The sequence below is a fragment of the Platalea leucorodia genome (genome assembly GCF_965183815.1).
Source record: "Platalea leucorodia genome assembly, chromosome: 10".
NCBI lineage: Eukaryota > Metazoa > Chordata > Aves > Pelecaniformes > Threskiornithidae > Platalea > Platalea leucorodia.
Window position 1 is genome coordinate 22,015,562 of NC_138832.1, and position 27,391 is coordinate 22,042,952.

At 41.5% G+C, this 27,391-nt stretch overlaps 3 protein-coding genes across 13 annotated transcripts in view; 1 reads left to right on the plus strand and 2 right to left on the minus strand.

Annotated features, from left to right (window-relative positions):
* ATP7A (ATPase copper transporting alpha) overlaps positions 1–14,664 on the minus strand; it is a 31,642-nt gene extending 16,978 nt beyond the window's left edge. For 3 of the 4 annotated variants that reach the window (XM_082323118.1, XM_082323121.1, XM_082323120.1), the window contains exons 1-4: positions 14,585–14,664; positions 5,305–5,441; positions 1,778–2,267; positions 303–1,037 (exon numbers count right to left, since the gene is read on the minus strand). In XM_082323118.1, coding sequence (XP_082179244.1) covers positions 303–1,037; positions 1,778–2,267; positions 5,305–5,412 — 1,333 coding nt within the window. In that variant the 5' untranslated portion in view covers positions 5,413–5,441; positions 14,585–14,664. Of the gene's footprint in view, positions 1–302; positions 1,038–1,777; positions 2,268–5,304; positions 5,442–13,697; positions 13,736–14,584 lie in introns of those variants that run through there. The other variant, XM_082323119.1, reaches the window with a different exon arrangement.
* A 959-nt stretch (positions 14,665–15,623) lies between these two features.
* On the minus strand, positions 15,624–19,010 carry COX7B (cytochrome c oxidase subunit 7B). Its single transcript, XM_082322821.1, has 3 exons — positions 17,927–19,010; positions 16,374–16,498; positions 15,624–15,823 (listed from the first exon to the last, which is right to left on the minus strand). Exons 1-3 carry the CDS (start codon positions 17,961–17,963, stop codon positions 15,749–15,751), a joined length of 237 nt encoding a protein of 78 aa, XP_082178947.1. The 5' UTR covers positions 17,964–19,010; the 3' UTR covers positions 15,624–15,748.
* Positions 19,011–19,222: 212 nt separating this feature from the next.
* LOC309595950 (dolichyl-diphosphooligosaccharide--protein glycosyltransferase subunit MAGT1) overlaps positions 19,223–27,391 on the plus strand; it is a 106,717-nt gene continuing 98,548 nt past the window's right edge. For all 8 annotated transcript variants that reach the window (XM_082323560.1, XM_082323567.1, XM_082323568.1 and 5 more), the window contains exons 1-7: positions 19,223–19,318; positions 20,434–20,603; positions 21,491–21,608; positions 22,902–23,042; positions 23,531–23,671; positions 24,001–24,090; positions 26,476–26,539. In XM_082323560.1, coding sequence (XP_082179686.1) covers positions 19,238–19,318; positions 20,434–20,603; positions 21,491–21,608; positions 22,902–23,042; positions 23,531–23,671; positions 24,001–24,090; positions 26,476–26,539 — 805 coding nt within the window. In that variant the 5' untranslated portion in view covers positions 19,223–19,237. The remainder of the gene's footprint in view (positions 19,319–20,433; positions 20,604–21,490; positions 21,609–22,901; positions 23,043–23,530; positions 23,672–24,000; positions 24,091–26,475; positions 26,540–27,391) is intronic.

Below are 27,391 nucleotides of genomic sequence, written 5' to 3' on the forward strand. Positions count from 1 at the left end.
AGCTACCAAAGCTCCAATTCCATATTCATGCCATGAATATTATACAGTAGCAAAGTGGAGCACCATTTGAACATCAGTATTTATCAGACATATTTACATTTCCAGATACCTCAATCATTTTTAATCTGATGTATTAAAGGAAGCGCACATATACTTATATTATCTCACTGACAGTGAAGATATAAAGCTTCTCTTGGCAAGCACAAAGTATATGTCAACTGCTAAATTTCATCCTGGGTGGTACCAAATGCTAAACAGAACTGCACAATCCTTTTCAGTTTAAAAGTTTAATGTGTCATTACCTGATACAGATGCATCAAATCCCATATCCTCTATTGAGGATCGCAAGTCTTCTGGGCATGTTTGCAGAGGGTCGTATTCTATAGTCCCACTACGATTTGTGAGAGAGACACGAATAGATTTTACACCTGCCTTTTGGGATATGACTCCCTCAATGGACTGCACACAAGAGTTGCAAGTCATTCCCTCGATATTTATCACAACAACTTGAGTAAGTGGCTGGCTGGCATCCTTCAAAGCTGGATGAGGAGACTTCAGTGGAGATGCCAGCATGGGGAAAAGTGCTACATTTTCACATTCATCAGGAGGGCTGACTTTAAATGTCTCTGGAGACACTGCCTCTATGGCTTTTCTCAGTATGTCTACGCTAATTAAGTTTGGGTTATAGTTTATAACAGCAGATTTCTTCTCTAATGAAACAACTACACTTGTTACTGATGGGAGTGCTGATATGGTACTCTGAATATTGAGGACACATGAATTGCAGTGCATGCCATCAATTCTGAAGACAACTGTCTTTGTATCATTCACATTCGAGTCTTCTTTCAGTGCTGTCTCAGAGCCTTTGGTCTGAGTATTCCTCAACCTTTCCAGGTCAATAGCACTGAGCTTGAGGGGTCTAGGCTGCTTTTTGAAAGATGCTGTGAAACCCGCAGCTTCAATTTGATGTTTTATTTCTTCTGCTGTAATTAGATGAGGCTGGTAGACAACAACAGCTTCCTGATTGTCCAGGGACACTGAAAATTAATAAATAAAAGTAAGTGTGCATTACTCCCCTAAGCATAATAAGCACGTTGCCCTAAGAGCAACAAATCTTGTCAAAGCTTTCCAAGAATGCTTTAAATGCTCAGAAATGTAACTGCAATGGAAAGGAGATTTAACTGGTTTGGTAAATATCAAACAATTTAGTTCTTCAACTATTTTTTGTCTAGTACTACAACAATTTTCAACTCTTCTTTTCCTCAATTTTTTTCCTCTTTCCCCAGGACTTTCACAAATGGCATTACTATTTCTTACTAAATTTATCCTTTTATCAGGGGTCTGTGGCAATACATTTATGCCAAAGCTATTTATACAGCTAATTTTCCCTTGCCTTTTAGATACAATCACATATATGCCAATATTAATTTTTAATTGACAGAACATATAAACTAATATTAATTACAATACAAAAGAAGACATCTGGTATTAGAGATTTCTGTAACTGGTAATAAAATTGTGGAACATGACTACTCCATGCTCCCTACCAGAATACAAACCACTCCATACTGTCACACATGTAACAGCAACAGCCTCACCACAATTTGGGCCCCTTTCTTCACTTCCAGTCCAAGTTAAACATGTAAATAAATACCTGGTATCACAGAAAGTAACTGTCACACTAAGCTATCTAATCTAAAGCCAAGATATCTCCACAATGCCATCAGACAACAGCACGGTCAGCTTCAATTGACATAAAAATACACTAAGGTTTTACCTTTAATCCGCTGAATTCCTTGCAATTTGCCAACCTTCCCCTCAATGGTGCTGGTGCAGGAATGACAGGTCATCCCCTCTACTTTCAGGCGCAGCACAACGCTACTTGCTTGAGACCAGGTGGAATCTTCGCAAGTTCCAGGTGTTACCTCTGGTGCTGAGATTTTTAAATCTACTCCTGGGACCATTTGGATAATCTGCTTGCCATTTATAATGGAAGAAATGAAAGTCACCACTGCAGTTTTTTGATCGGAGGACATTTTAACATCCACAATACCTTTGTTCTTTAGTAGTGTACTACAAATCTGTTTAGACGTCAGAGCTGACTGAGCAGGAATTGCAAGAAAAATAGTGTCAGGTAAAACAGGTTGTGGGTTTGAATCAGGTAACGTAGCATCGAATCCCATGTCGTATATTGCTTCCTGCAGCGTTGCTGGAGTCTGCAGTTTTGAGTCATAAATGACGACTGCATTCTTATCCTCTAGAGATACCTTGCAAGAGAAAAAAAACAAACAAAACGATTTAGCAAACTGAAATACTAAGAGATAAGATCTTATACCCTGTGTGAGACTAGAAATAGCTTGTACTTGCATATATTAGTAATACTTGTCCAGTGTAATTTTATCCATCGCTACTCACCTGGAAGAGTAAAGCCATACCAATAGCCACCATAAAGTAACTTCTGCTCATCTTTGCAACAACATGGTTAGAAAGAACAGATTTTTTTTTTTCCCCACCAGTTTCAGAATCCTTTAAAAGTCTCTCTATCCACTTTTACTTATGACATTCAGACAGCATCAACGCATTTAATGAAACTTCCAGAGCCAAACTCTCTTGAATTACAACAACTAACCCAATTCAATCCCAAAAGCAAAACAACACACATAAAAAATTCTAATCACATGTACAATTCTGCAGTTAGTAGTAATTACCCTTAGGCTACAAGGATAGAAGAAAACACTCTTTGGAAAAAGCCCACAGATTTAAGTAGCAGTGAAAGGAGTCCAGTATTTCTAGGCATCTTAGGCACAGGCTGTTAACTTGTTACGAGCAATAAAGTGCATCAGACTTCACAGAACAAAACTCAGTTTCAAAATTTGATATATGACAAACATTAAAGAAGCTCTTTTTCCTCTCTTCTGTACATTTTGGTGATCCAGAGACGTCCTGATTTGGTACTAACCTTTCACATCAGATGGTACAAATATCCTCAATTTAATTTGCTCCCAACTGATGATACATCAAACACAATTACTGCAGTTTCCAAAAGGGAAAGCCAATGCCTGCCAGAGGCCCAGCACATTATCATTCAATTCTATCTTTCCTCTGGGCAAAGGTACAACCTAAAGACCACAGTCATGATTAAATTAGACCAGTTAAATCACTTTAAGAACCACCTTTCTTCATTTTTGTCCCCATTATGGGCCTTAGTAGAATTAGCAACATGGACATTTATTCGTTTCATTGCAGCTGGAGGCAAAATAGCCTAAATGCAGCTGTGTTCGCCTGTATTAGCCATCGAACATTCATCTCCCTTGCTGACCTAATTCATAATCACCAAACAAACCCCTGTTTCACTATTCTCAGAGACTTTTCTGAAACAAATGATCTGGCTAAATTGAAGTTCTGATGCTGTAATGAGGATAATTACTAAATATGACCTCTTAAAGTTTCTTTTAGTCTGAGTCTTCTACTCAGACTAAGTTTTTGTAATATATTTTCTTGCCAAGAGTAGTTTTAGAAATAGTATTCAGCTTTGGGATAAAGTATGTACCTTAAAACCTAAACGCAAAACTCTTAATACTGTCCTTTTAAAAACCTGCTTCATTCCTTACATAAAAGACGCTATGGGATGCACATTGTCTTCAACTGCATGAATCTCTCTGCCTTCTCCTATCTCAAGTTATCTGTATATTCTCAGAAATTAGCTGAAACAATAAAAATGCAAGGTTGAGGAGATTAAATCTTTTGCTAGAATAAGGGAGAAATGGAGGATTCTGAAGTCAGATTATTTGGGGGTATTATTTTACAGGCTGCTTTTAGCCTTCATTTGACTTTATGCTTGCGGATACCTAGTGATTTATCCGACCATACCATGCCACAGAGGTTAACAGCAGTATCCCTATTTCTAAAACTGTCTGTTCACTGATCCAAGGTTCTGGCGTCAGAGCAGAGCCTCGTATCACGTTAAAGCTCCATTAAAGTTGAAGGAAGATGAAAAATGATGCATCTTGTAAATATCGCTGCTGTTCACCAAAACTCCTGTGTGTGTACATGAACGCCTACTTCAGGCAAAAGGAAACTGTGCTAACTAGTGCATCCTTTGCCTTTGCACAAAATGGTGTGCCACAGTGAGCCCTTCAAAACCAGCTGGAGGTAAGTCACATGCCCCCCAAATCAAGACAGCGTACCCGATTCTGGGAAGGAAAGTGTTCATCTAAGATATATCCACTAAAATAGAAATTATCTTTTGATGAAACCAGGAAGACGTTATTTTCATTAGAGTAAAATCAACCACTACAGAATGTTACAGTGTGATTTCAGAACCTAGATACTAAGTAATTAAACTTTGCAATTTTCTGTTGCTGCTATTGTTAGGACTGTTCTTTCTAGCACAAATGAGGTCACAAAACTAATGGGAATCTCCCAGCTTTTAAACTGTTTCCATTATTAAAACTACTGTGAAATGAGGTACTGTGTAAGAATAATCAGCTCACCCTGCAATACTCTACAGTCCAATATTTTGCCCATGATAGAAAAAATACTAACAAAATATTGGTATCTCCTCTGAGCTAAGAAAAAAAAAGTTAAAATCAGGTCAGATCAAGGAAGTCTGGATTAAGGGTGAGCCAAGTAGCTCTGTTAACAGTTCAAGATTGCAGTGCTGCTGCTCCTTCTCTCATCTCCTCACGGACAGTACAAAGGAAAGGAAACTTCTAATGCTTGAAAGAGCTAGCAAGGCTTTCCTTTGTCACCTGGATTACCGGCTACTCTTATTTCATGAGCCACAACAAATGGCTTTATTTTTCACGGTGGGTCAACTACCACATGATTAACTAGACACCTCAAGCCCACAAATGCTTTTGAACCCATGCAAGTGACCTCTGTGTATTATCAGTTTGAAAGAAAAGACCTGGAGGCTTGTGAGCAAATACTGACATTTATTCAGTATAAGGGACAAGGACAGCTTGCTTTTTGCACCAGTGCAAGTTCTAGGGCTTTTGCTTTATCTTATTGAAAAATTTTCTGTTCTTGTCTTTTTTTGACTTTTTTCTCATTACTTCACAATACTGAATTAATTGTAAAGCAGAATATTATTTAAGAGTAACAGATAATGACTTAGCTCCCACTGCAGTAGAGTAAGCACTCTCTTACACCAGAAATACACTAATGCACTTCTAACATCAGCTTCCCACAAAACGTACAGAATATACTCTTTCCACATATTTTCCTCCCTTGGTGCATACTTTATCATCGTTTCTTATACAAGAACAAAGCTTTGTAAGAAACAACAATAGCGTTACTTACTTTTATGTTATGGATACCATTCATCTTCCCGACATGCTGTTCAATGGTTTGAACACAGGAGTTGCATGTCATCCCCTCCACGCCGATGACTATGGATTTTGCCTCCATTGTGAAATTCTACTCCAGTCTTCTCATTGCTGTTGGCCAAAAACAATTAATACATTTATTCTTGAATCATTTCACAAAGAATTGAAATCAAAGCAGGGATTTAACAGATAAGGTACTTGGCCACATGTAACTCTAGTAGATGTCAAAATCTGAGCAAAGCTGAACAAGAAGGAGAACTTCAGCTATTTATTCCTATGAATTTTCAAAAAGGGAAAGCATTCAGACATTTATTATTTCACTTGTGTTACAATCGAGATCATTTAATCACATCCAGCAAGCTGCGATTCACTGGTGTGTGAGATGAAACTACATGGAGAAGCAAGTGAGAAAGAGAGAGACACCAGCTCTTGGAATGCTAGAATGGTAGAAGATGGCACGTAAGCCACAGTGGCACAGGTGATGATCACGTTTTTCCACATTTATATCACATATATTATCCTACACGAGCAAAACCAAGGGATACTGAAATTAGCCCGAGGAAGCAAATCAAGCTTTTTCCACATCTCATTCAGAAAAGCCTAATTTCTGCTACTCTGAAGATTATCATTATTATTTTTGCTCATAAAAACAAGCCCAGAAAAAAATGACTGAACCTAAATGAAATTAATTTGTAGAAATAATGCCTAATGCAAAGGACTTCTTTTGCCCAATGCATAAACTGTTAAGTAACAGAGGGGAAAAGAGGGCAAAAGAAGTGATTTCCAGATTTTTTTTTAATCTTGTGAAAATTTGCATTATTTTTTCCAATGACAGAGAGGTTAGTGACCAGGAAAATGATCACAGTCAACTGCTGAATGTTTGGCTGCAGTGGAAGCAAGAGCAATTTTTGATGATTAACCGAGCAGCTAAAGTTAAACACATGCTTAACTCGTTTTTTTTTTTACCCTGGGGACTTATCTTGGAAAACTAAATTACGTTAAGCATTAACAATGTTTAATAAAATTAATTTTCTTGCTCCTTGGCGACATTTCAGAACTATTCCCTGTTATAGAAGGTCTGAAAGTGTCTGGTTTTCCTTTGAGACATGCTACAAACCGTGTAAGAATACAAGGATGTTTCATCATAGAAACAGGTTTACCTCACCGATGCACAAAACTAAATGCTGAAGGTTAATCATCAAGAAGTAAAGACAGTATAAACCTCTGAATTAGTGAAGTTTCCAATAGATGAAATACATATTTTTCCTTTAACTCCTTTTTGTGTGAAGAGCGAGGAACACATTGCAAATTTCTGGCAGCCACTAACCTGTGGGAGAATTTAAGTATGATTTCTAGGTCGAAAAAGAAAAAAAAGTTTAACTATGTAAACAACATGAAAGATAGTCTGAGAAGTTGATTTTAAAAATTTATTTTCCTAATGCATCTCCTAAAATCCTCAAATGACCAGCTAGTTCACCTAAACTGTGGCATGAACGTTCGTATTCTGATAGGCAATAAGAGTTTTGTTCAAGAGCTACGCACTAAATGGCTAGACAAACCAAGAATTAGCGCACATTAATGATAAGCCTGGCTAATGGACAGAAATCTTCAGCAAGGCATAAAGGAAACCACGTAGGACGTAAGGACTTCGAGCACCCGTATGCAACCATGTAGAAATCTTCTTCACTGACACATGCGGGGAGCCTGAGCAGCACTCCCACAGGTATTTAAATCTGATCAGAGCCTTGAACAACCCGCGGCATCTGACTTTCCTGAAAGGCATCAAGTATTTATTCTGAACGTATAGTAAAGCGCTAATGCCTCATCCTTCCATCCCAATCACGGATGAAGTTAGGAAGCATAAGGGCTGCAAGCACAACTCGAGGCTGTCGGTGGCTGCGGGATCAGAATCAAAAGCTGCGTCCTGCTCTCGTCCTGCGTCTGGATGCAGGGGTGGGCGCGCGCAGGACACGCTGCAGCACGATGTGGTCTCAGTGCCGGCAGACAGAGGAAAGGGCTCCCACAAGTGGGGCCTCAGGCACCGAGAGCTTTGATTATTGCTAAGGCTGGCCAAGAAAACAGCATTAACACTTGTACCGGCTGTACTAATCAGGTGCTGCTGCCTCAGAAGATAAAACAGTGACCGTAAGTTACTATTATTAAAGAAGGCACCATGTTATGCCATAGTCAGTAGAAAACAGTGACAACTCATCCCTGCTAAGAACAGAAAGAAGACAACTCTACCTGAAGAGTTATTACAGATTTCACTTCTCGCCTATTCTTACAAGATCTGAATTATTAGAATCACACACCCACCCACACAAATATTTGTATGTAAATTTTCACACATTACAGAAATATAGAAGTGTCACAACACACAAGAGAATTACAAATCAGCAGAAGAGTATATTTTAAGCAAACTTCATATTGTAGGTCCCTTCTCAGGCTCATCTGCACACTCAGAGGTACAAGATATCTTTAAAAACACTATAAAGCTACCGAAGAAAATACATGCTTTCATGTTATCATATTGAAATGTGATCCTTACTGATTACCTCAGTTCCTCCATAAGGAACACTCAGTCCATATAGAGCAAACAAAGACATAATTGTAACTCCACAGTCTGGGAGCAATGAATATTCCCACAAGGCTGAAGTACAAATAAAGTTTCAAAAAGCGCTTGACTTACAGTGTGTTTTGTGAGCACAACCAGACACATACAACCAGCTAACACGAGACACAATAGTCTATCACAGACAGAGTCAATCTGTCCTCTAGTAAGGTTTGGATAGAAGTGAATTTAAAAGCATTTCAGGTACACAATTGACTTGAACTGCCTCGACAACTGCACTATTACTGTATTTTGGAAAAAAAAAAAAAAAAAAAAAGGAAATACTTTGGCTGTGAGCTGCTGTCTAAAATAATCAAAGGTTGGTAAGATGTTGGGATGGGAGTTGGGGTACAGCTGTATGCCAGTCTGAGAAAGTCCGCTCAGCTCCTGGCTATCTTAGGGCCACAAAAATGCTCAGAGGGCTGGAGCACCTCTCCCGTGAGGACAGGCTGAGAGAGCTGGGGGTGTTCAGCCTGGAGAAGGGAAGGCTGCGGAGAGACCTTATCGCAGCATTTCAGTACTTAAAGGGGGCCTACAAGAAAGATGGGGATAGTCTTTTTAGCAAGGCCTGCTGCGACAGGACAAGGGGTAATGGCTTTAAACTAAAGGAAGGCAGATTTAGACTAAACACAAGGAAAAATTTTTCACTACGAGGGTGGTGAAACACTGGCACGGGTTGCCCAGAGAGGTGGTGGATGCCCCACCCTTGGAAACACTCAAGGTCAGGCTGGATGGGGCTCTGAGCACCCTGATCTGGTTGTAGATGTCCCTGCCCATTGCAGGGGGGTTGGACCAGATGGCCTTTAAAGGTTCCCTCCATTCCAACGCATGCTATGATTCTACAATTCTATGATCTTGCCTGTTCTTTGATTTAAGAGACTCGAGCTACAGTACATTAATACTCATTATTACAAGAACCTAGGATACAGTGTTAAAGTTTTTTCCATAAGTCATATGTCAACTAACAACAGCCACACATGTAATATGGTGAACTACTACTATTAAAGTGATTACAGTAGCCATCAGCATTGCTACCGAATGCCCACAAATGCAATAAAAAAAAATTAACTGCTTACATATGTAAAAATATTATACTTTTTTTTTAACATCTAGTATTATTATAGTTTGTTATGGACAAAGCGTTTCCTCCATTTTCTCGGTTTGTTTCCTTGCCCTTCTGCTGTTCATTTCCCATATAATCACTTCCACCATTTTTTACACAGCCTCATGTTTTCCTACTTAAAAGGTAGCATGTGGAAAGAGAAACAGGAATTATTAGAGCTATTCTGCCTTAGTGGCCTAATTAACTAAAGAAAGTTTGTAAATTGACTTCAAATATGATGGATTATATTTACAGAAGTGGAAGAAAATACTCTGATTGCCGTAATTCCAAACCACTTATAAAACATGTTAGAAACCTATTACATCAACAGAATGTTCTGTTTATGTTTTAAGTGTATGCTTCACACAGACACAATCTTTCCTTTAAAATGAAACACATCATCTGCTATTTGTGTTTGGATTTAAATAATAAAGCAAAAGCAATCAGGCTTCAACCATTCCACCAGCCCAAGAAAGTTTTTTTGTTGGGTTGGTGAGTTTTTGTAAAGACTGCTCTCCTAGGACCAACGGATCAGGACCCCGTGGTGTTAGGCACTGTATAAACACAGTAGAGAAAATCCTTTCCTGGAACAGACTGTAATTCAAACATGTAAAAATGCATAAAGGCATAAAAGAAAATGATTTATTTTTTTGTTTTACCCCTTGTGGCCCCAAAGTACTAGGACTGAATCCAGTACTTCCATCATAGACTTTATCTGTTGGATCAAACTGTCTCTTCTTTTTGTTCTCTGATTTTTAATTAAGAAACGCTACTGGATCTATATGATATACGCACCATTAACAGCTCTCTGTTAGTGGGGAAGACGACAAACAAGGATTTTTATTTGCTTTGTTGCAAGTTGCTAACAGTTTTCATGCCATTTTTAAAAACAGGCTGATCTCTAAAAAAATGAGATGTGTCCAAATAAAGTAGAAAATGAGCCGTTTGTAAGCAACAATGTAACTGATGTGAAGAGACAGCATATTAGTGCCATTGAACTGAGAAACAGCACGTTCACAGTCTCAGCTTTCCGTACAGCCTTACTGAGATTTCTGAAGACCAAATTGTCTGGATTTCCAGTGCTCCCGCTGCTTTAAAGAGATCTTGTTCTCAGAAGAAAGTATAGGGTTAATACATAGGAACTGTAAGTATACACACACCCTTTTTCCTCCCCTTAAAAAATGCCCAGGATGAGTTAAACTTAAAAGCTAATACATGCTTACATCCGAGACAGTATTCTACCTTGTTATTCTATTTCATTTCTAACGCTCTGCCTCCCTTACGGGTGCTTCCTGGTAGAAATACTCTGGCTGAAACTTAAAAGAAATATTTTTGTCATAATTTCCTCCTTCTGACAACACTAAATTAAGAAAAATTAATGACTAAGTAGCCTGAAAAATATTTGCTGCACAAATAAATTATGCCTAGATGCACACAAGAGGTGTACAAATATTGACAATTTAATCCTAGTTATCCTTATATGTGTTAATATTTCACCAAGTTCACATGAAAATGGATGCAGAAGTCAAAAGATCTGCATGAGGCTGTGTAGCAATCCATGTACTCAAGTTCAGTGATGGTGTGAACTTGGAACACCCTGTTTCCTCACTCTTGCCGTCCATCACTATATATCTGTTTGTTTTCTCCCCCTATTTTAAATTTTTATATGTATATATATATATATAAAAAATAACGCATACATACACATGTGTGTATATATATACGCATCAGCTCAAAAGAGAACCTCACTATACAAGGGACAGTTACAGCTCTGGCAGGATGCAGCTGAAACAATCAACAAATCTAAAACTTGGGTAATATCTAAAAAGCTTTCTAGGTGGACAACATATATTTTATAAGCTGACACTGAAGATCTCAATTATTACGACTGATTGCAAGGCAAATGACTGCTAATAACTAACTTGTAATTAAAAATTATCATGGACATATTCTTTTAAGTCAGATGCTAAGTTATGGACCACACACTGTTTTAGAGAATAATGTTTTTATTCCTAACCAATGCATTTCACCATCTATAAAACACCTTCATCATCAATTAGTAAAGAATTTTAGGATTTGACGATGCAAACAAATGGCAGCCCCCCGCCCCTTTTAATCTAATATTTATGTACTTAGAATACAAGAAACCAGAAGGCTTCAATTCAACTATTGCTGTTTTGGAATATCATCTAAAGCGGCTTCATCTTACAAAGAGCCTTGGCTTTAAACAAACTTTGTAAAAGCTTTTTGTGTTCTCTACTCTACCATTTACTGCTTAATACCTTTAGAAACTCCCATTTTCTATTCTCTTTCATTACTGTCACCTATGCTTTGCAGTACACAAGGCAGTAGTACCTCCTTGTTTGTACACGAACACCATCAATGAAGCAGCAGAGCCCTAGAAATAACCTGGCTCTGCAATAGCGCAGAAGCAAACACGGTAGGCTACATGTGGAGGAGCAATGCCCAGTGACAGAACGGGAGGTGTACAAAGGATAATTAAAACCAAAACGATATTTTGGAATAGACATAAGTCCTTGTATGTTTTTTTTTTAGGCTTATCCCTCGGGTTGCCCATGCGCAAGTTAAAATCCAAACATTTAATTTCCTTGAAGAAAGTCAACTAGTGTTTCTATTAAGGGCATGAAGGAACAGAAAGAAATAATTTCTACTTCCTACTAAACAGTGATCAAGCACAAGTTGACGGAGAAACTCAGATTCATCTCTCTAAACCATTTTTTTTTTTTAACGTGCTAACAGCAGTCTTTGTAAGTAAAATATCTGAAGCAGGATAAGGTTTGATGAACTCAAAAGTTAAGTCATTCACAACCTCACACTATAAAAAAAAGAAAAAAGAAAATATGAGCAATGCGAAAGGAAGTTACAACACTGGTAGAAAAACAGACTCTCATTTTACCCCTCAAAAAAACACTTTAGTGTTCCTAGTATCCGAGCTAACCCAGGCATCACAGCGTAACAAAGCACTGTGCACCACAAACATGCTTTGTGCCTGTTCTAGGATCAGTAAGGATACATAACCGAGAAGCACAGGATGTTTCTGGCTAAGTGTACAATTTCAGTTTTCACCAAAGTTTTCTCTATATAATTATCTTGAACTTATAGCTGCTGAAACTAAGAGGGGTCAAAGCTAGGCAAAAATCACACAAACGCCAGAAACAGAATCTGTCAGATTTAACTACAGCCTTTGGACTTTATTAAGTTTCTAAATGGCTGAGCCCTATTTTATAGCTCACTTCATTTATGGAGGCAGAAAGACAAACTACTAATTACATTAAGTGGGAAAAAGGTACCTGTCCCTAAAAGTCTGCAAAGACCTATGAGAAAGAGCAAAGGACAGCATGAAAGGAAAAAGCTGTATCATCTCATCCTTGGGCTTACAAAAGTGCTCGAGAACGGGCTACAGGAGATCTGCTGTAATGCGGAAGAATGAGGTTTTATTACGTTCGTTGGCAAACAGATACATTTGAAAGTATGACTAGATATATGAGGCTTAATCATTGAGGGAGAAACTGCACATCTGTAATAAATGCCTGTCAGACAGCTACGTGATACTCTCAATAGGTTGTAATTCATGTTGCTCAAGACGTTAACAAGTCTTGCTTGGTCAGCAGACTATGGAAATTGCTCTGAGGGACTATTTCTAGACAAGTGGGATGAAAAAAAAAGTACACATTGAAAACACTCTAATTCACTTCTAACGGGAGTTTTTTAATACCTGCGAAATTCTTAGCAAATCCTTTTACTTGTTCGTGTCCTTCCACTACCTCTTCAAGTCAGATTTTTGGAGAACATGAATGTTCCCCTGGAAGAATCATAGCAAATATTAGTAACAGAATATAATTTATAAACCCTTGTTATGTGAGCATACCAAGGCCAACTGGGGCTCCTCATTCTTGAGCTTAGTCTCAAAATACAAGGCAGAACAATGTGGAATGCATTATACAAGTAAAAATAAGAAGAATAAAACAGTAAATGACATGTAATGCTAGCTTTTACTTTCCCAGTTCATCACCTGGGAAGGAAAAGAGCTTCAGGTCTTTTCTCTACAACAAAATACATTATAATTAATAACTTCTAATCAAACTGTGTTTGTGCTCACACAGTGCATTGTAATATACACAACTAACTTCCACATTACCAAACAGAAAAAATTATTTCTTGGCCTATTTACATCCACAAATACAATTCAACAAGTACTTAAGTACAGAAATGCAATCTTTGGTGACTACATAAAAGATTTAAGGAATTTTATACTAACAATAATTATGTGCAATTTCCAGAACATGGATACAGAGAGGCAACAGTTAAGCTGGATTTGCTCTTGCTCATTTTTGTGAGATTTTACCCCAAAGCACCATAAACAACTATTTGCCCTTTTCCAGAATATTTACGCTACGTTTTTAATGAAAACATTGGAAAAACGTACTTGTGCACAAGGTGCTGCCATCACAAGGCAAAAAGCTACGTAAGATGTTTCAGAGGTACAAGTTGCACAGCTCAGATTTGAAAAAAAAGGGCCTTGGAGAAGAGGCTCAGGGACTTGTGCATTCAAATTCATTGTACGTCTCTCTCTGAAGATCACCATCAGTACAAGAGGTACTGAGGTAAAGTCCATCAGTGCGTGCACACTTACCGCATACCAAGAAGCGACCAGATCTCTGATGTGGATGTCTGCTGATAAGAACAGCCTATTAAGCTTCCTTGCAGTAGTATCAAACGGGGAGTTTGATACGACTGAACCTGTTGGCACTGGCTGCATCCCAAAGAAACCAGGGAGCGCTGATGCGACTCCCTGCCATCAGCGTTTGCCCAACACTGCCAAAAAAACGGAAGGCAGGAGCCGCTCGCCCAGGGAGAAGCGGCGGAGCAGGAAATACCGTTTCGGATTCAGAGCCGTGTTTTGGATCCAGAGCCCCGGCCTGTTTCCGAGAGGCCGAGTCAGCCCCACTCGCACCCCCCGCAGCCCGCAGGAGCTCCCCCGGAGGAGCCACCCGGCGCGGCGGGGCCTCGGAGCGCGGGGGGACCTCGCCGCTCCTCCTCGCCCCTCCCAAGCGAAAGACCTCGGCGGGGTGCCGGCGACACCCGCGGCCGAGGTGAAGCTGCTGTTTCGGGCTCGGACCCCCCCGGCCGCGGAGGGACGGCCCGCTCCCGCGCTGCGCCTCAGGCGGGGGCGCGGCGGGACCTCCCTCCCCTCCCCTCCCCTGCCTCTCCCCCCGCTGAGGGGACACGTAGCGCGTCCCGCCGCTGCCGCCTTCACGCCTCGCCGCGGGAAGCGCCGGGCAAACCCCCTTCCCCGCGGCCACAGGCGGGCTGCCCCGCCGCCGTCCCCCTCCTCCCGCCAGCCCGGGACGCCGTGACAATGGCTCCGCCGGCGCTGGGCAGCGGCAGCCCCGAAGGAGCTGCGCACCGGCTCCGTCTGCCCCGCGACCGAGGGGGAAGGGACACACAGACAGACAGACAGACAGAAAGCAGGCCGTGCCGCGGCGGGGCGGCCCCGCCGGCGCCCAGGGCCGCACTCACCGGAGGCTCCGGGGTCGCGCCTGCCACTTTGCCCCGCACGGCCGCGCCGCGCCGCCCCGCCGGGAGCGCGCCGTCACGTGACCGGGGCCCGCCCGCCCCCTCACGTGACACGAGCGGGGCGGAGGGAACCCGCCCGGGTCCCGCCCCGCTCCTCCTCAGGCCACCGGTACCGCAGGCACCGGCGGCCCGGCGCCTTGTTTTACAGCGAGCTGAGCGCCCCGGGTCAGGTCCCCCGTGCGAGGCCACCGGCTGTAACCCGCGGCTTCAGGCCTTGCCGCCCAAAGCCCTGCAAAGGCAACCGGCGCTCCAAGAGGTCCGGCCGGCCGAGGGCACGGACACCGCACCGTGTCGCGCTCACTGGGCCGACGGGCGTTTTCACCTTCGCCCCGGGAAAAAAGCAGCAGTCGGGAAGAAACTGGTGATTAAAATCTCTGAGGCGAGTAAAGGCAGCCATTTCCTACATCTCCGCTGTACCAAAACGCAGGATATTTGTGTTTTTCAGGGATTCAGACCGGCTCGGAGGTTTACAGAGTCTGCATCCACCCCTAATCTATTTCCTAACAACTTTCGATTACACAAGAAGTCATCAGAAAAGTTACATTTCTCTCAGCATCACTGAGCAGCGGCGCTGGGATGCTGCCTACTTCTGCGGAGCATCTCTGACTGGAACACTAAAGTTCTTCCCAGCTCTCAAAGGCCTCGGAGAGAAACAGCTTATTGGCGGAGCGATTCAAGACACAAAAATACTTCTGTGGAAGAAAAGGAGATCTCGACAGAAAATACAAACTCTGTCACTAGACGTGCAGCAGAAGTCAGAGGTAAAGCGATGCAAAATCTGCAGCGGGAACGCACGTGAGGTTCGTTTAAGCGCGCACATCTGGCACAGCTAGAAGATGTTTTGGATTTGTCCATTATCCACGACTAACCTTTACAGGAACAACTGGGACTACCTAAAATAGGATGTAACTATTTTGAGTTTTTACGCTATTTCTCATACTTCAGCAGCCACTGAGCATAGAGGAAACCTAGAAGAGCCAGACAGGTTTCTAGGTATGTTTATTAGACCAGGAACACCACTGTACAAGTGGTAATTATGGAACAAATGCCATTATGTGATCATTTTTTCAGTGAAAGTTTAGACCAGTTCATTACAAGCAGAGGCTGTTACTCCCTCCATTCTTTTGGAGTGATTCTGCCAACAGGTGACAAGCCCCACTCAATTCCAGCTTGTGTAAACACCTGTAAGAGGATAAAAATCAAGATTATTAACTCTGAAATCAAAGAAACCTTCTGATAGAGGGCTACTTCTATTGTTTTCAGTTTAGATTTCTTGTATTAGAACATGACACCTCATTAATCTTTTAATTAAGCAACTGGAATATATTTATATTGAATAGTATTTAAATAAGTCAGTTTTCTATTTCAAAACATCCAGCTTTAGAACGAAGAATCTGGAATGTAAAACCTCATTACCATACTGTTATTTTCATCTATAAATTTTTCTGCTAAAACCTCTACCTGTACAGCTTAGAAATCCCAAGTAGAACAGAACACTTGTGTTTATTCTACATTTTAAAATCAAGCAATAGACTGACACATAAATTTGTGTAACAACTCAAAATATGAACTAACACAACTTTCATTTCTATCACATTACTATTCACTTATGTAAAAAGCTCCTAAATTCTGTCCATCTAAGTTATTTCAAACAAGTAAGCCCTTGTGAAACTTAACAGCTTGCAAGTTTACAGCTATAGCCACAACAGAGTGGGAAAAAAGGACGACTTACATATCCCCAGACAGCTGTAAACACTACAGCTCCACCAAGGAGTACCAGGTTTCCATATTTATCATGGAAGTCAGGCTCGTGTTTGCGATGAGCTTGTCTTACTGCAGTACGCTGAATGCCACGAGCTAATGAACGTTGAAGAGAATTAGAAGTACAGAAATCAACTAAAATACACATTCAAACCATTCACAATCCTCATCTCCCACCAACCGAGAGGCAAGCCGAAGCATTAAAAGACTTTAAGAAAAGCTGAAAAAAAATAATCTTTTGGACTTAGAGCTCTGGAATGATTCCAAGACACAGGATACACAGAAAGCCTTACATTTTGTTTCAGCTCTCCCAATTTCTCTCTAGAAAGTTATTCCTGAAGTCTAATTTCAGTAAGAAAATCCTCTAAGCTACCTTTTTCATCAAGATGTTTCCTCTGGGCCCTCAGCGTGGAATTTCAAGCACACTTTTAAGTATTACTATTTCTCTAATAAAATATTTTGGTTTAGTACTTCAAAGTTTCAGATTTCTATATGTAAAAATCTGCATTGCCAGTACATGTACCCAATATAAGCATTTTCAGGATGAAGCTCACCATCAAATTACAGGATTGAAGACTGTGGGTATGGGTAACACCTTTCTCATTCCTTCAAGATTTTGAAGGGAGGGGAGGGACGTGAAGGAGAAAGTGGAAATAACTGTGGGCCTTCGCGGGAGGTAAATAATAAAGAGCAAAATACAGGAGGATATCTTCAGATGACAGATTGTATGGTGTACATTACAAATGTACGCTATAAATGGTACACTTATTAAGAAGAAGACAAAGGGAAGAATCAAACCACCAGCTCCGAAACACGGAGATTGTTTAGTAGTTGTGTACAAAGCACTTGATGAGACAGTGATCGGTGCATAAAGATAGATATTACAAAATATAATCTTTTCGTTTCAGATCAATTGGTTCACATTTACCCAAACATGACTAGAGAAGGTGATGGCAACACCCATAATGCTACTACATCCCTAGCATGCTCTGTGAGGCTGCACAGGTTTGGTTTTCTTTTAAACAGAAAAAAGAAGCTTGAACATCTACCAAGAGAAACACTGCTAAGCACATTTATTTTAGGTGCATGCACCTCAGGCTCAGCACATCACGAACCAGGACCAGATTTGAGAGGACTGGGTTAAGCACTGGGGAGTCCATCACAGGTAACTTTACCCTCGAGCTTAAGGGTTGGTCATTGACTACACCTTGCCACCTCAGGTTACAAAACCTGGATGTGCCTTTAGTTACCATCAAGGAGGAAAAGCACCGAGAAAGAGAACTCAAGGTCAGCTCAAGTAAAAGCAACTAGGAGGTAAAAGAGGCAAAAAAGAAAGAAAAAAAGGCAGCAGAGGAAGGGCGACGAGACAGCTGCCCTCACGACCCTCCCCGGGGGCGAAGCGAGCCCAGGGACAGGCCTCACAGGGAAGGCAAGAAACCGGGGGGAGACCCCCTGACGAAACCGCCCGCTCCCGCCAAACACCCCCAGCACTTCCATACTCCAGAGAGCCTCCTCCTTGCTTACCGGTGAGGTTCAGAGCAGCCCTGGCCACCGGGAACATGCTGACAAGCCCAGTACCACCCTACCGCCGGCGGGACGCGGGTACCCTTGGCGAGCGGTGAAAAACAAAATGGTCGCGCCGGAAGTGGCCGTGCGCCGCGCTGCTGAGCGGAGCCCTGTGGGTAATGCGGCGGCGGAGGGAGGGTGCCTCCTCGCTGCGGCTGAGCGGGGGAAGCTCCGTAGCCGGGAGAGAGCGGGAGGCAGAGGCTCCTCTCCGGCTCCCCGGCTCGGAGGCGGTCTCCGCGAAGGGCCGGGAGCAGGGGGAGGCGGGCGCGGGCACGGGGGAATGCGGTAAGAAGCTGCCGGCGGCAGTCGCCATCGCAGTGTCAGGATGGCCGAGTGGTCTAAGGCGCCAGACTCAAGGCGTTCCGCGCCTTCCCGTGGCGGGCTGGGTATTCTGGTCTCCGTATGGAGGCGTGGGTTCGAATCCCACTTCTGACACATCTCTTTTCTCTCCCGCTCTGCGAATTTAAACTCATCAGAGGACCGAAGACCCGAAGCCAGACGTTTTAGCGCAAATAGAAATTGCAGCGAGGCCCGCGGCGCCAAAAGTAATTTTTATAGCGTACGCGTCCTCGAATAGAGAAACAAAGGAAAAACGAAGCGCGAGTAAAACCCCGTTTTTCTGTGGCGATTACGCTTGGGAGCCCCCAACCCATTACGCACCGGCTGAGCGTTTCCCGAGCGCGCTTAGGATTTTAACAATCTCTTTAACACACGACCTAACAATATACGTGCGTGTATAAAATTAAGCAAGCGTACGCCTTTGAGGAGCTATCAGTTAAGTCCCTTGGAGTTTTATTCTTGATTCCTTTTTTTGGTTTCTTGGCGCTTACCGACGTGAGGCCTGGCCTCCCGCCGCCGTGCCGACCCCCGGGACCCCGGGCACGCTGCGGCTGTGCAGCAGTTTGCGATGTTTAAAGAGCCGCAGGCGCTGAGGAAAGCCCGGGTGTACCCTCAAGGTGACGGGCTGCTGCAGCGGGGCGGCCACGGCGAGGAGACCCCCGCCGCTGTCGCCGCCATCTCCTGGGGGTCCCGGCCCACCTCAGCGCGGCACGGCCCGCCCCCCCTCAGCGCTCCGCCAATCGGACGGCTCCAGCTTGCCTCGCTCCTATGGGCTACCGGCAGCCCGGGCTGGACACAGGTTCAACGAATCGGAGGCCGGCAGCGAGTCGCGGGCCGGCGTCTCCACCAATAGGAAAGCGCGTGGGCGGGGCCGCGCTCCCAGTGGGTCGGCGTCCGCCAATAGGGTGGAGGCGGCAGAGCGGGGCGGTCATGGCGGCGCTGCCGGTGCTGGCGCTGCTGCTGCTGCTGGCCTGGGGCGGGCCGCGGGCCGCGGGGCAGAAGCGGAAGGAGGTGAGGGGCCGCCCGGGGCGGGGGGGCTCCCGCGGCCGCCGGCCTGCCCGGAGGCGGTACAGCGCCGAGCGCCGGCGGGGCCGCGGGCGGGACGGGGCCGGGCAGGCCGCTGGGCTCCGCAGCCTGAGGCTCGGCCGTCCGCGGCGGCAGCGGGCAGGCTCTGAGGGGAAGCCCGCGGGCACGCTGGGGGCCGAGCGGAGCAGTTGTCTTTTTAGAATCGTACCGTTCTAATTTTTCTTTTAGTTTCGAGTGTGTTTAATTCCAGGTTCTTCTCTTCTTGTAAAAAACGCCGTAAGAGCGTTGTCTTCCTGCTGTGTGAGATTTGGAGGGGGAGGGTGGGGGGACCGACCGCCTCTGGTTGTAATCACAAAGGTGTCGCTTATTTCCACACGCTTGGCTCCTAAGGTTTGAACAGAACCCGCTGTATATACTTGTGTCAGCTGTAAGTCAAAGAAGAGTAGTTTATTATTTACCCTACGGTATCTATCTGAAGAAGGGTGTTAATAAGGAGTAGAGAAATAGTTTATGATAAATGTTACATTTGGGCGTTTGTCACTTATCTAATACTGCTTTGTATAATGTTACAGAACTCGTTGGCTCATTTTTAAAGAAGAGCTTAGTGTTGAGCGCTCCCGAGTTCTCTGAATATGTACTGAATCAAGTTTTTTCCAGTAACAGTGAAAATCAGATGTTGAGTTTGCTTCCATAGTGCTTCTGTCTGTAGCGTTGATTCTGCTTACACCAAGTTTTAAAATCTTCTGAAACGGAATGTGATGCTTAGTGTCGAATAAATACTGAGGAGTGATTTGGGGCAGTTTGTACGTCTCAAAGAAATCTTATAGTTAGCAATATGAGAAAGTACTAGTGAGCTGGGAGTCTTCAACAGCATGTGTAATACCAAGTGCTTAAAGTGTGTGTAATACCAAGTGCTTAAAGTAAATGAATAATATTAGCGTGACTGTCAAAAGGATCTGTGAATGCCTTCAAGAATCTTAATGAAGTATCACATCAAGTGGTTGGTGTTCTTATGAATTACAGTTACATCAAATCTAAAAACTTTCAAGATTGACTGGGGGGGAAGAAAAACCCAACAATTTCTCTGACTTTATTTTCAGATGGTGTTATCAGAAAAAGTGAACCAGCTAATGGAGTGGGCTAGTAAAAGATCTGTTATTCGAATGAATGGAGACAAATTTCGACGCCTTGTGAAGGCACCACCCAGAAATTACTCGGTGATTGTGATGTTCACTGCTCTTCAGCCGCACAGACAGTGTGTTGTGTGCAAGTATGGGCTTAATTTAGTCCTAAATTAGAACTCGAAAGTCATCATATGCTTTGTAGGAAATTAAATTTAAGAATAGGATAAAACTTTTATGTACGTGGGAGGAATATGCTAGGGCACATTATAGTAGGATTATCTTTGATTGGGCACATTATAGTAGGATTATCTTTGAAATTAAATGTGTGGAAATATACATGTAATATGTATGTGAGAAAACAACATAGTCCTTAATTATTTATCTCCCTCCTAAAATAATTGCTGCTTTGCGGAAACAATATGCACACTGAAAGGCTTCTGGAGAAAGATAGGGTGAAAACTCAACTTTCCTGGCACGAGCTGCTGAAAAAATGTTTGTAGAATTACTTCTGGCTATGCAGTCTAAAAAGTTGCTGTTAATTAATATGTTGATTGGCAATTATTTATTTACAATTGTAATATGCTGGATCGTTAACCATATTATGGCTTTCATGTATTAATCTGGAGGTGGCAGAGGTCTGTAAAGATGATTTTTATACCTAGTTAGTTGAAATTATTAGTTTCCTGTTCTCTGACATGGAAAAGAGGGCATACCTATACTTGTTATGGTGCTCTGTGGGCTAGCGAATTGTGAGCTGCTGGGTTCCATTTCAAATTTCAATTAGAAATTACCACTGCTTGTGTTCATGGACTCAACAAAACTTGCCCTTGCATTTGAAAAAACAGCGGTGCCAGATGCTTCACTTGATTGTTAGATAAGTGTCTGGCCTTAAACTTTAACACTAGAAAATTAATGTAGGGGTGTGTGGGATGCACCCATTAATGGGGCGGGTGGCTATAGCTCCCTCAGCTGTTTTGTAACTTGTGTTCTGGACAGATGTCTGATACAGCATCTCACTTTGTGTGTTTTACAGGCAAGCTGATGAGGAATACCAGATTCTGGCAAACTCCTGGCGATATTCCAGTGCATTTACCAATAAGATTTTTTTTGCTATGGTAGATTTTGATGAAGGCTCAGATGTATTTCAGATGGTAATGTCTGTCTTTTTCTCTTCTAACATTATTTTTAACTTGGGTTTTGGAGACTGAGGGCCAGAAGGTAAAGATGTGTGCAAAATTTAGTGTTACAATGATTAAAGAAATATTTGAAAAGTTAAAAGCTGCCACTCAGAAGAAATGAGAAGAGCAGAGGGCAGTAGCATGTTGGCAGTAACATTAACAGAACTGACAAATCTGGAATAGGCGCAAGGCGTGAACTGCCTTCTCTGACTGTTTCTTCTGACTTTGTCTCCTGTAATAACTTAGAGTGTAATTTTTAATGGAATTCTTCTATGATACATGAAGAGGCAAGACAAAGCACCGATGTCGTTAGGAACAGCTATTACAATTTTTAGATTACTAGAGAATGATACATCAGGCTTTCAGTATTGGTTAACTTATTTCAAGTACCCAATCATTTTGCTCTTCTACTAACATTAGGTAACCAGATTTTTTTTTAAACATATGAGAACATTCCACGTACGCTTGCAATTGTAGATCAAATTAATAGTTCATTATAGTTTTGCAAATTTTTTTTTTTTAAAAGAGATGCTCCTCTGTATTTAAAAGCTACACAATTTAGGCAATGGTATTTTATTAAATGGAAGCTTTTGGACTGGAGAAGTTGTTATTCTTGTTAAATTTTCCTGTAGTGTTACACCAAAAATTCATCAAGCTATGGCCTTTATAGATTATTGTATATATTCCTATTTTGCAGATTTCTCTCCCAAAAGTAGTATTTATAAACAGATTAAAAAACCCTGAAATGCTGTGGGAAAAACAGTGTTAGGAAAAGATAGAACTGCATTTTATAAAAACTACTTTTATTTACCTATTATAATCTCCTCAGTCTGAGTCTTTTGAATCTGTAGCTATAGATCTGAGTACTAACAACGAAATGTGAATCAGTTTAGAAAGCATGCTCGATTGTGTTTTAAAAAAAAAAAAAGTCTACTCAGAAGTAACAATTCTTTTTCCTAAGACATCTGGAACAGCTATTGACAGAGCTAAAAAAAAATTTGTTTCTCCATACTAAAGGAAGAAAACAGCATGGAACACAAAAGGGAAATTGCAGGAGTATATTGCTTGCTTTTATGAAATACAGAAATGCAAGCTACTGTGTGCTGTCTTTTTTTTTTAAATCATTGTCAATGAAATCTATTTATTGAATAGTTATTTTTCTGATTGCTTTAGTGACGATGTTGCAAGATACAAAAGGAATAGGATTGTGTGTTACTAAGTAGACCTTTCATGGTGCTGTATCTTCCATGAATTTTCTAAATGCAGCTAAACATGAATTCTGCTCCAACCTTCATTAACTTTCCTGCTAAAGGGAAGCCTAAACGGGGTGACACGTACGAGCTCCAGGTGCGCGGCTTTGCAGCTGAACAGCTTGCTCGTTGGGTGGCTGACAGAACTGATGTCAATGTAAGTATGCACAGCCTTTCCCCATCACCACCTCTGCAGCACTCCCTTATGATGTAATTCCAGCTATGAAATACATGTTCTGTGGCTAACAATCTAATCTCAGATACTCTAAATAGTTCTTGTCTGCGATACCTAGTTTGGGCACATGACTGCATCTTTAAGTTTCCTTACATTCTGTGTTCTAATATTTTGTGTAATTCTGTATTTGAGAAGATGGTAAAACTCATCTTCTTCCCTCTTCCTCGTTTGTCCCTATGGAAGAAAAACAATCTTTAAATTATTAGGTAGGGTAAAGGTATATAAAACTGAAGTTACAGTAATGGGGCGAAAAAGCATTACTGACTTCCCTAGTCCGATTTATTATATAGAAAATTTTTGTGTGTTGGTATTTTTTTCCCAGTCTAATATATTGCGGGTTTTGTTAGCCGGAGTGCGGGTAGAATGTGTAATCCCATTGAGGGAAAATAATTTAAATATCCTCTGTTTAGATTCGTGTGATAAGGCCACCAAACTATGCTGGACCGTTGATGTTAGGACTGCTGCTGGCTGTCATTGGAGGCCTCGTATATTTGCGTGGAAGCAATCTGGATTTTCTGTATAACAAAACGGGCTGGGCATTTGCTGCTTTGGTGAGTAATTATAACTCGTGTCTGCCTGTTGTCATGAGTTTTGTAGCAATGCAAGTCTTTAAAAGCTTTTGTGTTTAAAGATGCTTAAACCTGGTACAGGAAAATGAGGTGCATTTAGTTTTACTTTTTGGTAGTCTGATAATATTATTTGATCTTTGTCTTTTCATCTCATGCATGATTAGATGCTTTTTATACATATAAAAGGTAGGACAATGCCTAGCCTAAGATTGTATTCCAAACCAGTATGTTTTGGTATGAAATGAAAATAAATCGGGTAAGAAATTAAAAAAAAAATCCATATTAAATACTGTTTCTTCTTTCTTTTCCAGTGTTTTGTGTTAGCAATGACATCAGGCCAGATGTGGAACCACATTAGAGGTCCACCTTATGCTCATAAGAATCCTCATACAGGACAAGTGGTAAGTGTTTTCTTCATTTTCTTTTCTGCACTTCTGTGGTATTTCTCCAGAATGAGGCAAGTCAGAGTGCAAATTCTGTTCTTCACTTCCTTCTTTGTAAGTCAGTGAGGCTAACCTGTCCTGCAGCGAGCAAGGCAAATTAGAGCTGTCGATGAGTTCAGAGAGGATCTGTCTTCTCTTAAAATATGCCTGTAAAAGAGGGATTTTGTTTTGTTTGAAACAGACGGAGTGTTAGAGCTCCGTCAAGATTTAGATTTTCTTCCAATTAGCTTTATCCTTTTCTTGGCTCAAATAGAAGAAGAAACTCTGTTTGCAAACTCGTACCTTACTACTGAGAAATCACAAAATACTGATCTTGATCCAAAACAAAGTGCTCTGTTGTGCAATTGCTGTGTGATAATTTCAACAATTACCTAGAATTCCATTAGTTCTAAGAGTATGGATGTGATGTTCTGAGAGTACAAGCGTTGCTTAGGAGTTTTTTACATGTATTGCTTTCTGTGCTCAGTAATAAGCTTCTAAGAGATAGATTAAGAAGTGCAATTCTTAATCAGATGCGAAATATTAAGATTAATCTACTGTCTAGCAGTATATTCAGTTTCTTGTTAGAAACTGCTCAAAGCGCTTTCCATGCAATAAAGCATTAGACAGCAGCCGTATGGGCGGTACTCTGCTGTAAACGGGACATACTGGTTTAAAAGGGTTACCGCGGAGTTTATTTTTGTTGTGTTAATACCGAGAGTTCAAGGTCTTTTTGTGTGCGCAAACTTTGACTATCCTAGTAATCACAAAAAGCTAAGAAGGTACTGAAATGATGCTCTAGGGTAAAGAGGACAGCATACAGAGTAACCAAACCTATTTGCTAACAAGTTATTTGGATGGGGGGGTTCCCCCTTGCTTCAGAACCTAAGGTAAGCATTTCTTTCATCCTTCCTGTTGTTCCCCATCTCTCCAAAATGTAAAAGTAGAAGAAGCGATACATTTTGGAGGAAGCATAATGACAATGCTTTTTTGCTTAGGTTCCGACGGTAGATTATTTTAAATTACCTGATCCCTTCCATCTCTCTGACTTGCTGTGCCTCTTTTGACCATTCCTATTTGTTTTCATGTTTTCTTTTCAGCATTTATTTACCTGTGACATTTGCTTTCCTCTGTCTTGTACATATATTGTATCTCTAGTGCTGAAGAGACATGATCATTCTGAATTGCTAAGAGCAAAATAAAGGTGTTTCTAACAATCCTATTGCTGAGCCTGGCAATTTCATGTTTAACCTGGTCTTTTTAGCTCATACACCCATCTAATGACTTCCACATAAAAACATCTTTCTCTGAGATTCTTGAGGTAAATTAATGTCTAGTGACCTTAGACTTACGAAATCTCATTTTTGAGAATAATCAGTTTTAACATCACTTGAAATACACTGCTCTGTACATAATATAGGATGAGATACACGGTAAAGGTAAATGTCAGAACGTATTGAGAGCGTTGCATCTCTTCAGGTGCTTACACATCACATTGGCTTTTCTCGTGTATTTTACTCAGAAGGGAATTAATTTGGTGAAATGTCCTTTCATGCCCGTTTAGGTGGGTCAGGCCCTCCGTATTCTTCCATAAAAAGTGGATCTGCTTATCAAACTTTTTTTCTACTTACATATAACATCACAACGATAGGGGTGTAGAGCTTCCCATAAGGGATTCAGAAATAATACTCTTTCACAAATTTCAAATTTTCTGTTACCCCAGTTGGTTAGTAAACTATTCACGTAAGCAAAACTGAGCCAACTTACTGAGTGGAAGTTGTCATATTTTAAATGTTTTCTTGAAAACACTTCCTTTTGTTTCTTCTGTTTACATCATTCCTAAGCCTTTTTGAGACCGAAGAATAAAGCTTCAATTGGATTGGTAGCGATGTTCCTTTTCCTGGTAAGCCATGAAAAAGATTTCAAATGCTTGGTTCTGGAGCCAAGCGAGCAGGGTTCACGCACAGATTGAAGAGACTGTCCCTAAGCTGAGGAGCAGCGTACGGAACCTAAGACTCTAAGTCAGGGAACGGATCAGACTTGGATCCCAGTGGGTGCAGGAGGGCATAATTACGGTATTTTGCCCTGCTGAACAGGGGATCTGGATCCTGAAGGTTGTAGCTGCACTTGCTATAATCTGAACGGTACTTTGGGCTGATTATGTGTAATAGTAGAAGAAGGATTTTTGATGCAGCTCCCCACAAAAATCAATGGTCAAGAGATGAAATTGTTCATGCTCCAACTTCTGTTCTGCCTCCTGAAAGAGACAGTGCAAAACCCGCTGCCAAGCTCTACAGCAGTTGTTAATCGTGTCAAAGTTGACTCCAGTCTTTTCTAAATTCAATTACTCTTTGTCTCTTACAGAACTATATCCATGGAAGCAGCCAAGCCCAATTTGTGGCAGAAACACACATTGTTCTTCTGTTTAGTATCCTTCCCACTGAGAAGCATGTGGTTGGGGACGGTTTTTCTGTTAGCTTATGCTGCTGCCTTTTTTATGAGAGTACTTTGTCAAGGTTCGTAGCTGTCACCTGATATTGATGCAGAAGCCTGTGGAGCCTTTCTGTGTTGACAGCTATGCTTTTCCTGTGCCAGTGATCTTTAAGTTGAACAGAAAAATGTGTACTGCTTTCTCACCACCTTCTTCCTTGCTTAGTGACTGAACTGAATACAGCGTTAAAGATGTGGATCTTTGTGGAACCGTAAGATTCTTCAGGATAGCCCCTGTTCCTCTGTGCATGTCTCTTATGTTTTCAATCTCACTTACTTAGTTCTTGCTTTGGTGTTGAATTCCTTTGTCTATTACTGATCTTTCATTTCTTTGCTTACTTTCTTTACTTTCAATCTTACCACTCGTTCATGCTAATGATTCAGGATTTTTCCATGCCAGTATTATGCCATCAAGAAAGGCAAGCGGAAACTTGCAGGTTGAGAGCTTTTGCCTTTCTCATTTGTATAAAAATATTTCTTTGGAGTCATAAGAATACTCTAAAATTCAGTGTTCTTCTGTTCCCGCATGTATATATTTGATCCATCATCTGTAACTTCAGTGATCTCTGACTCAAGCTTTTCTTCCTTTTCTCATCACCTGTGTCAGCCTGTGCATTCTTGTATCTTTTATTCAGGATTTTAAATTTTATTTAATATTATCTTTTTTCTCGCAGCTTCACAGTCCCAAATTGTTTATATTTTATAGTACAGAAGTATACAGAATAGCAGATTTATTACAGGCACATCATTTCAAAGCTTCATTCAAAGTACCTGTCCTCTTCACTGCTTG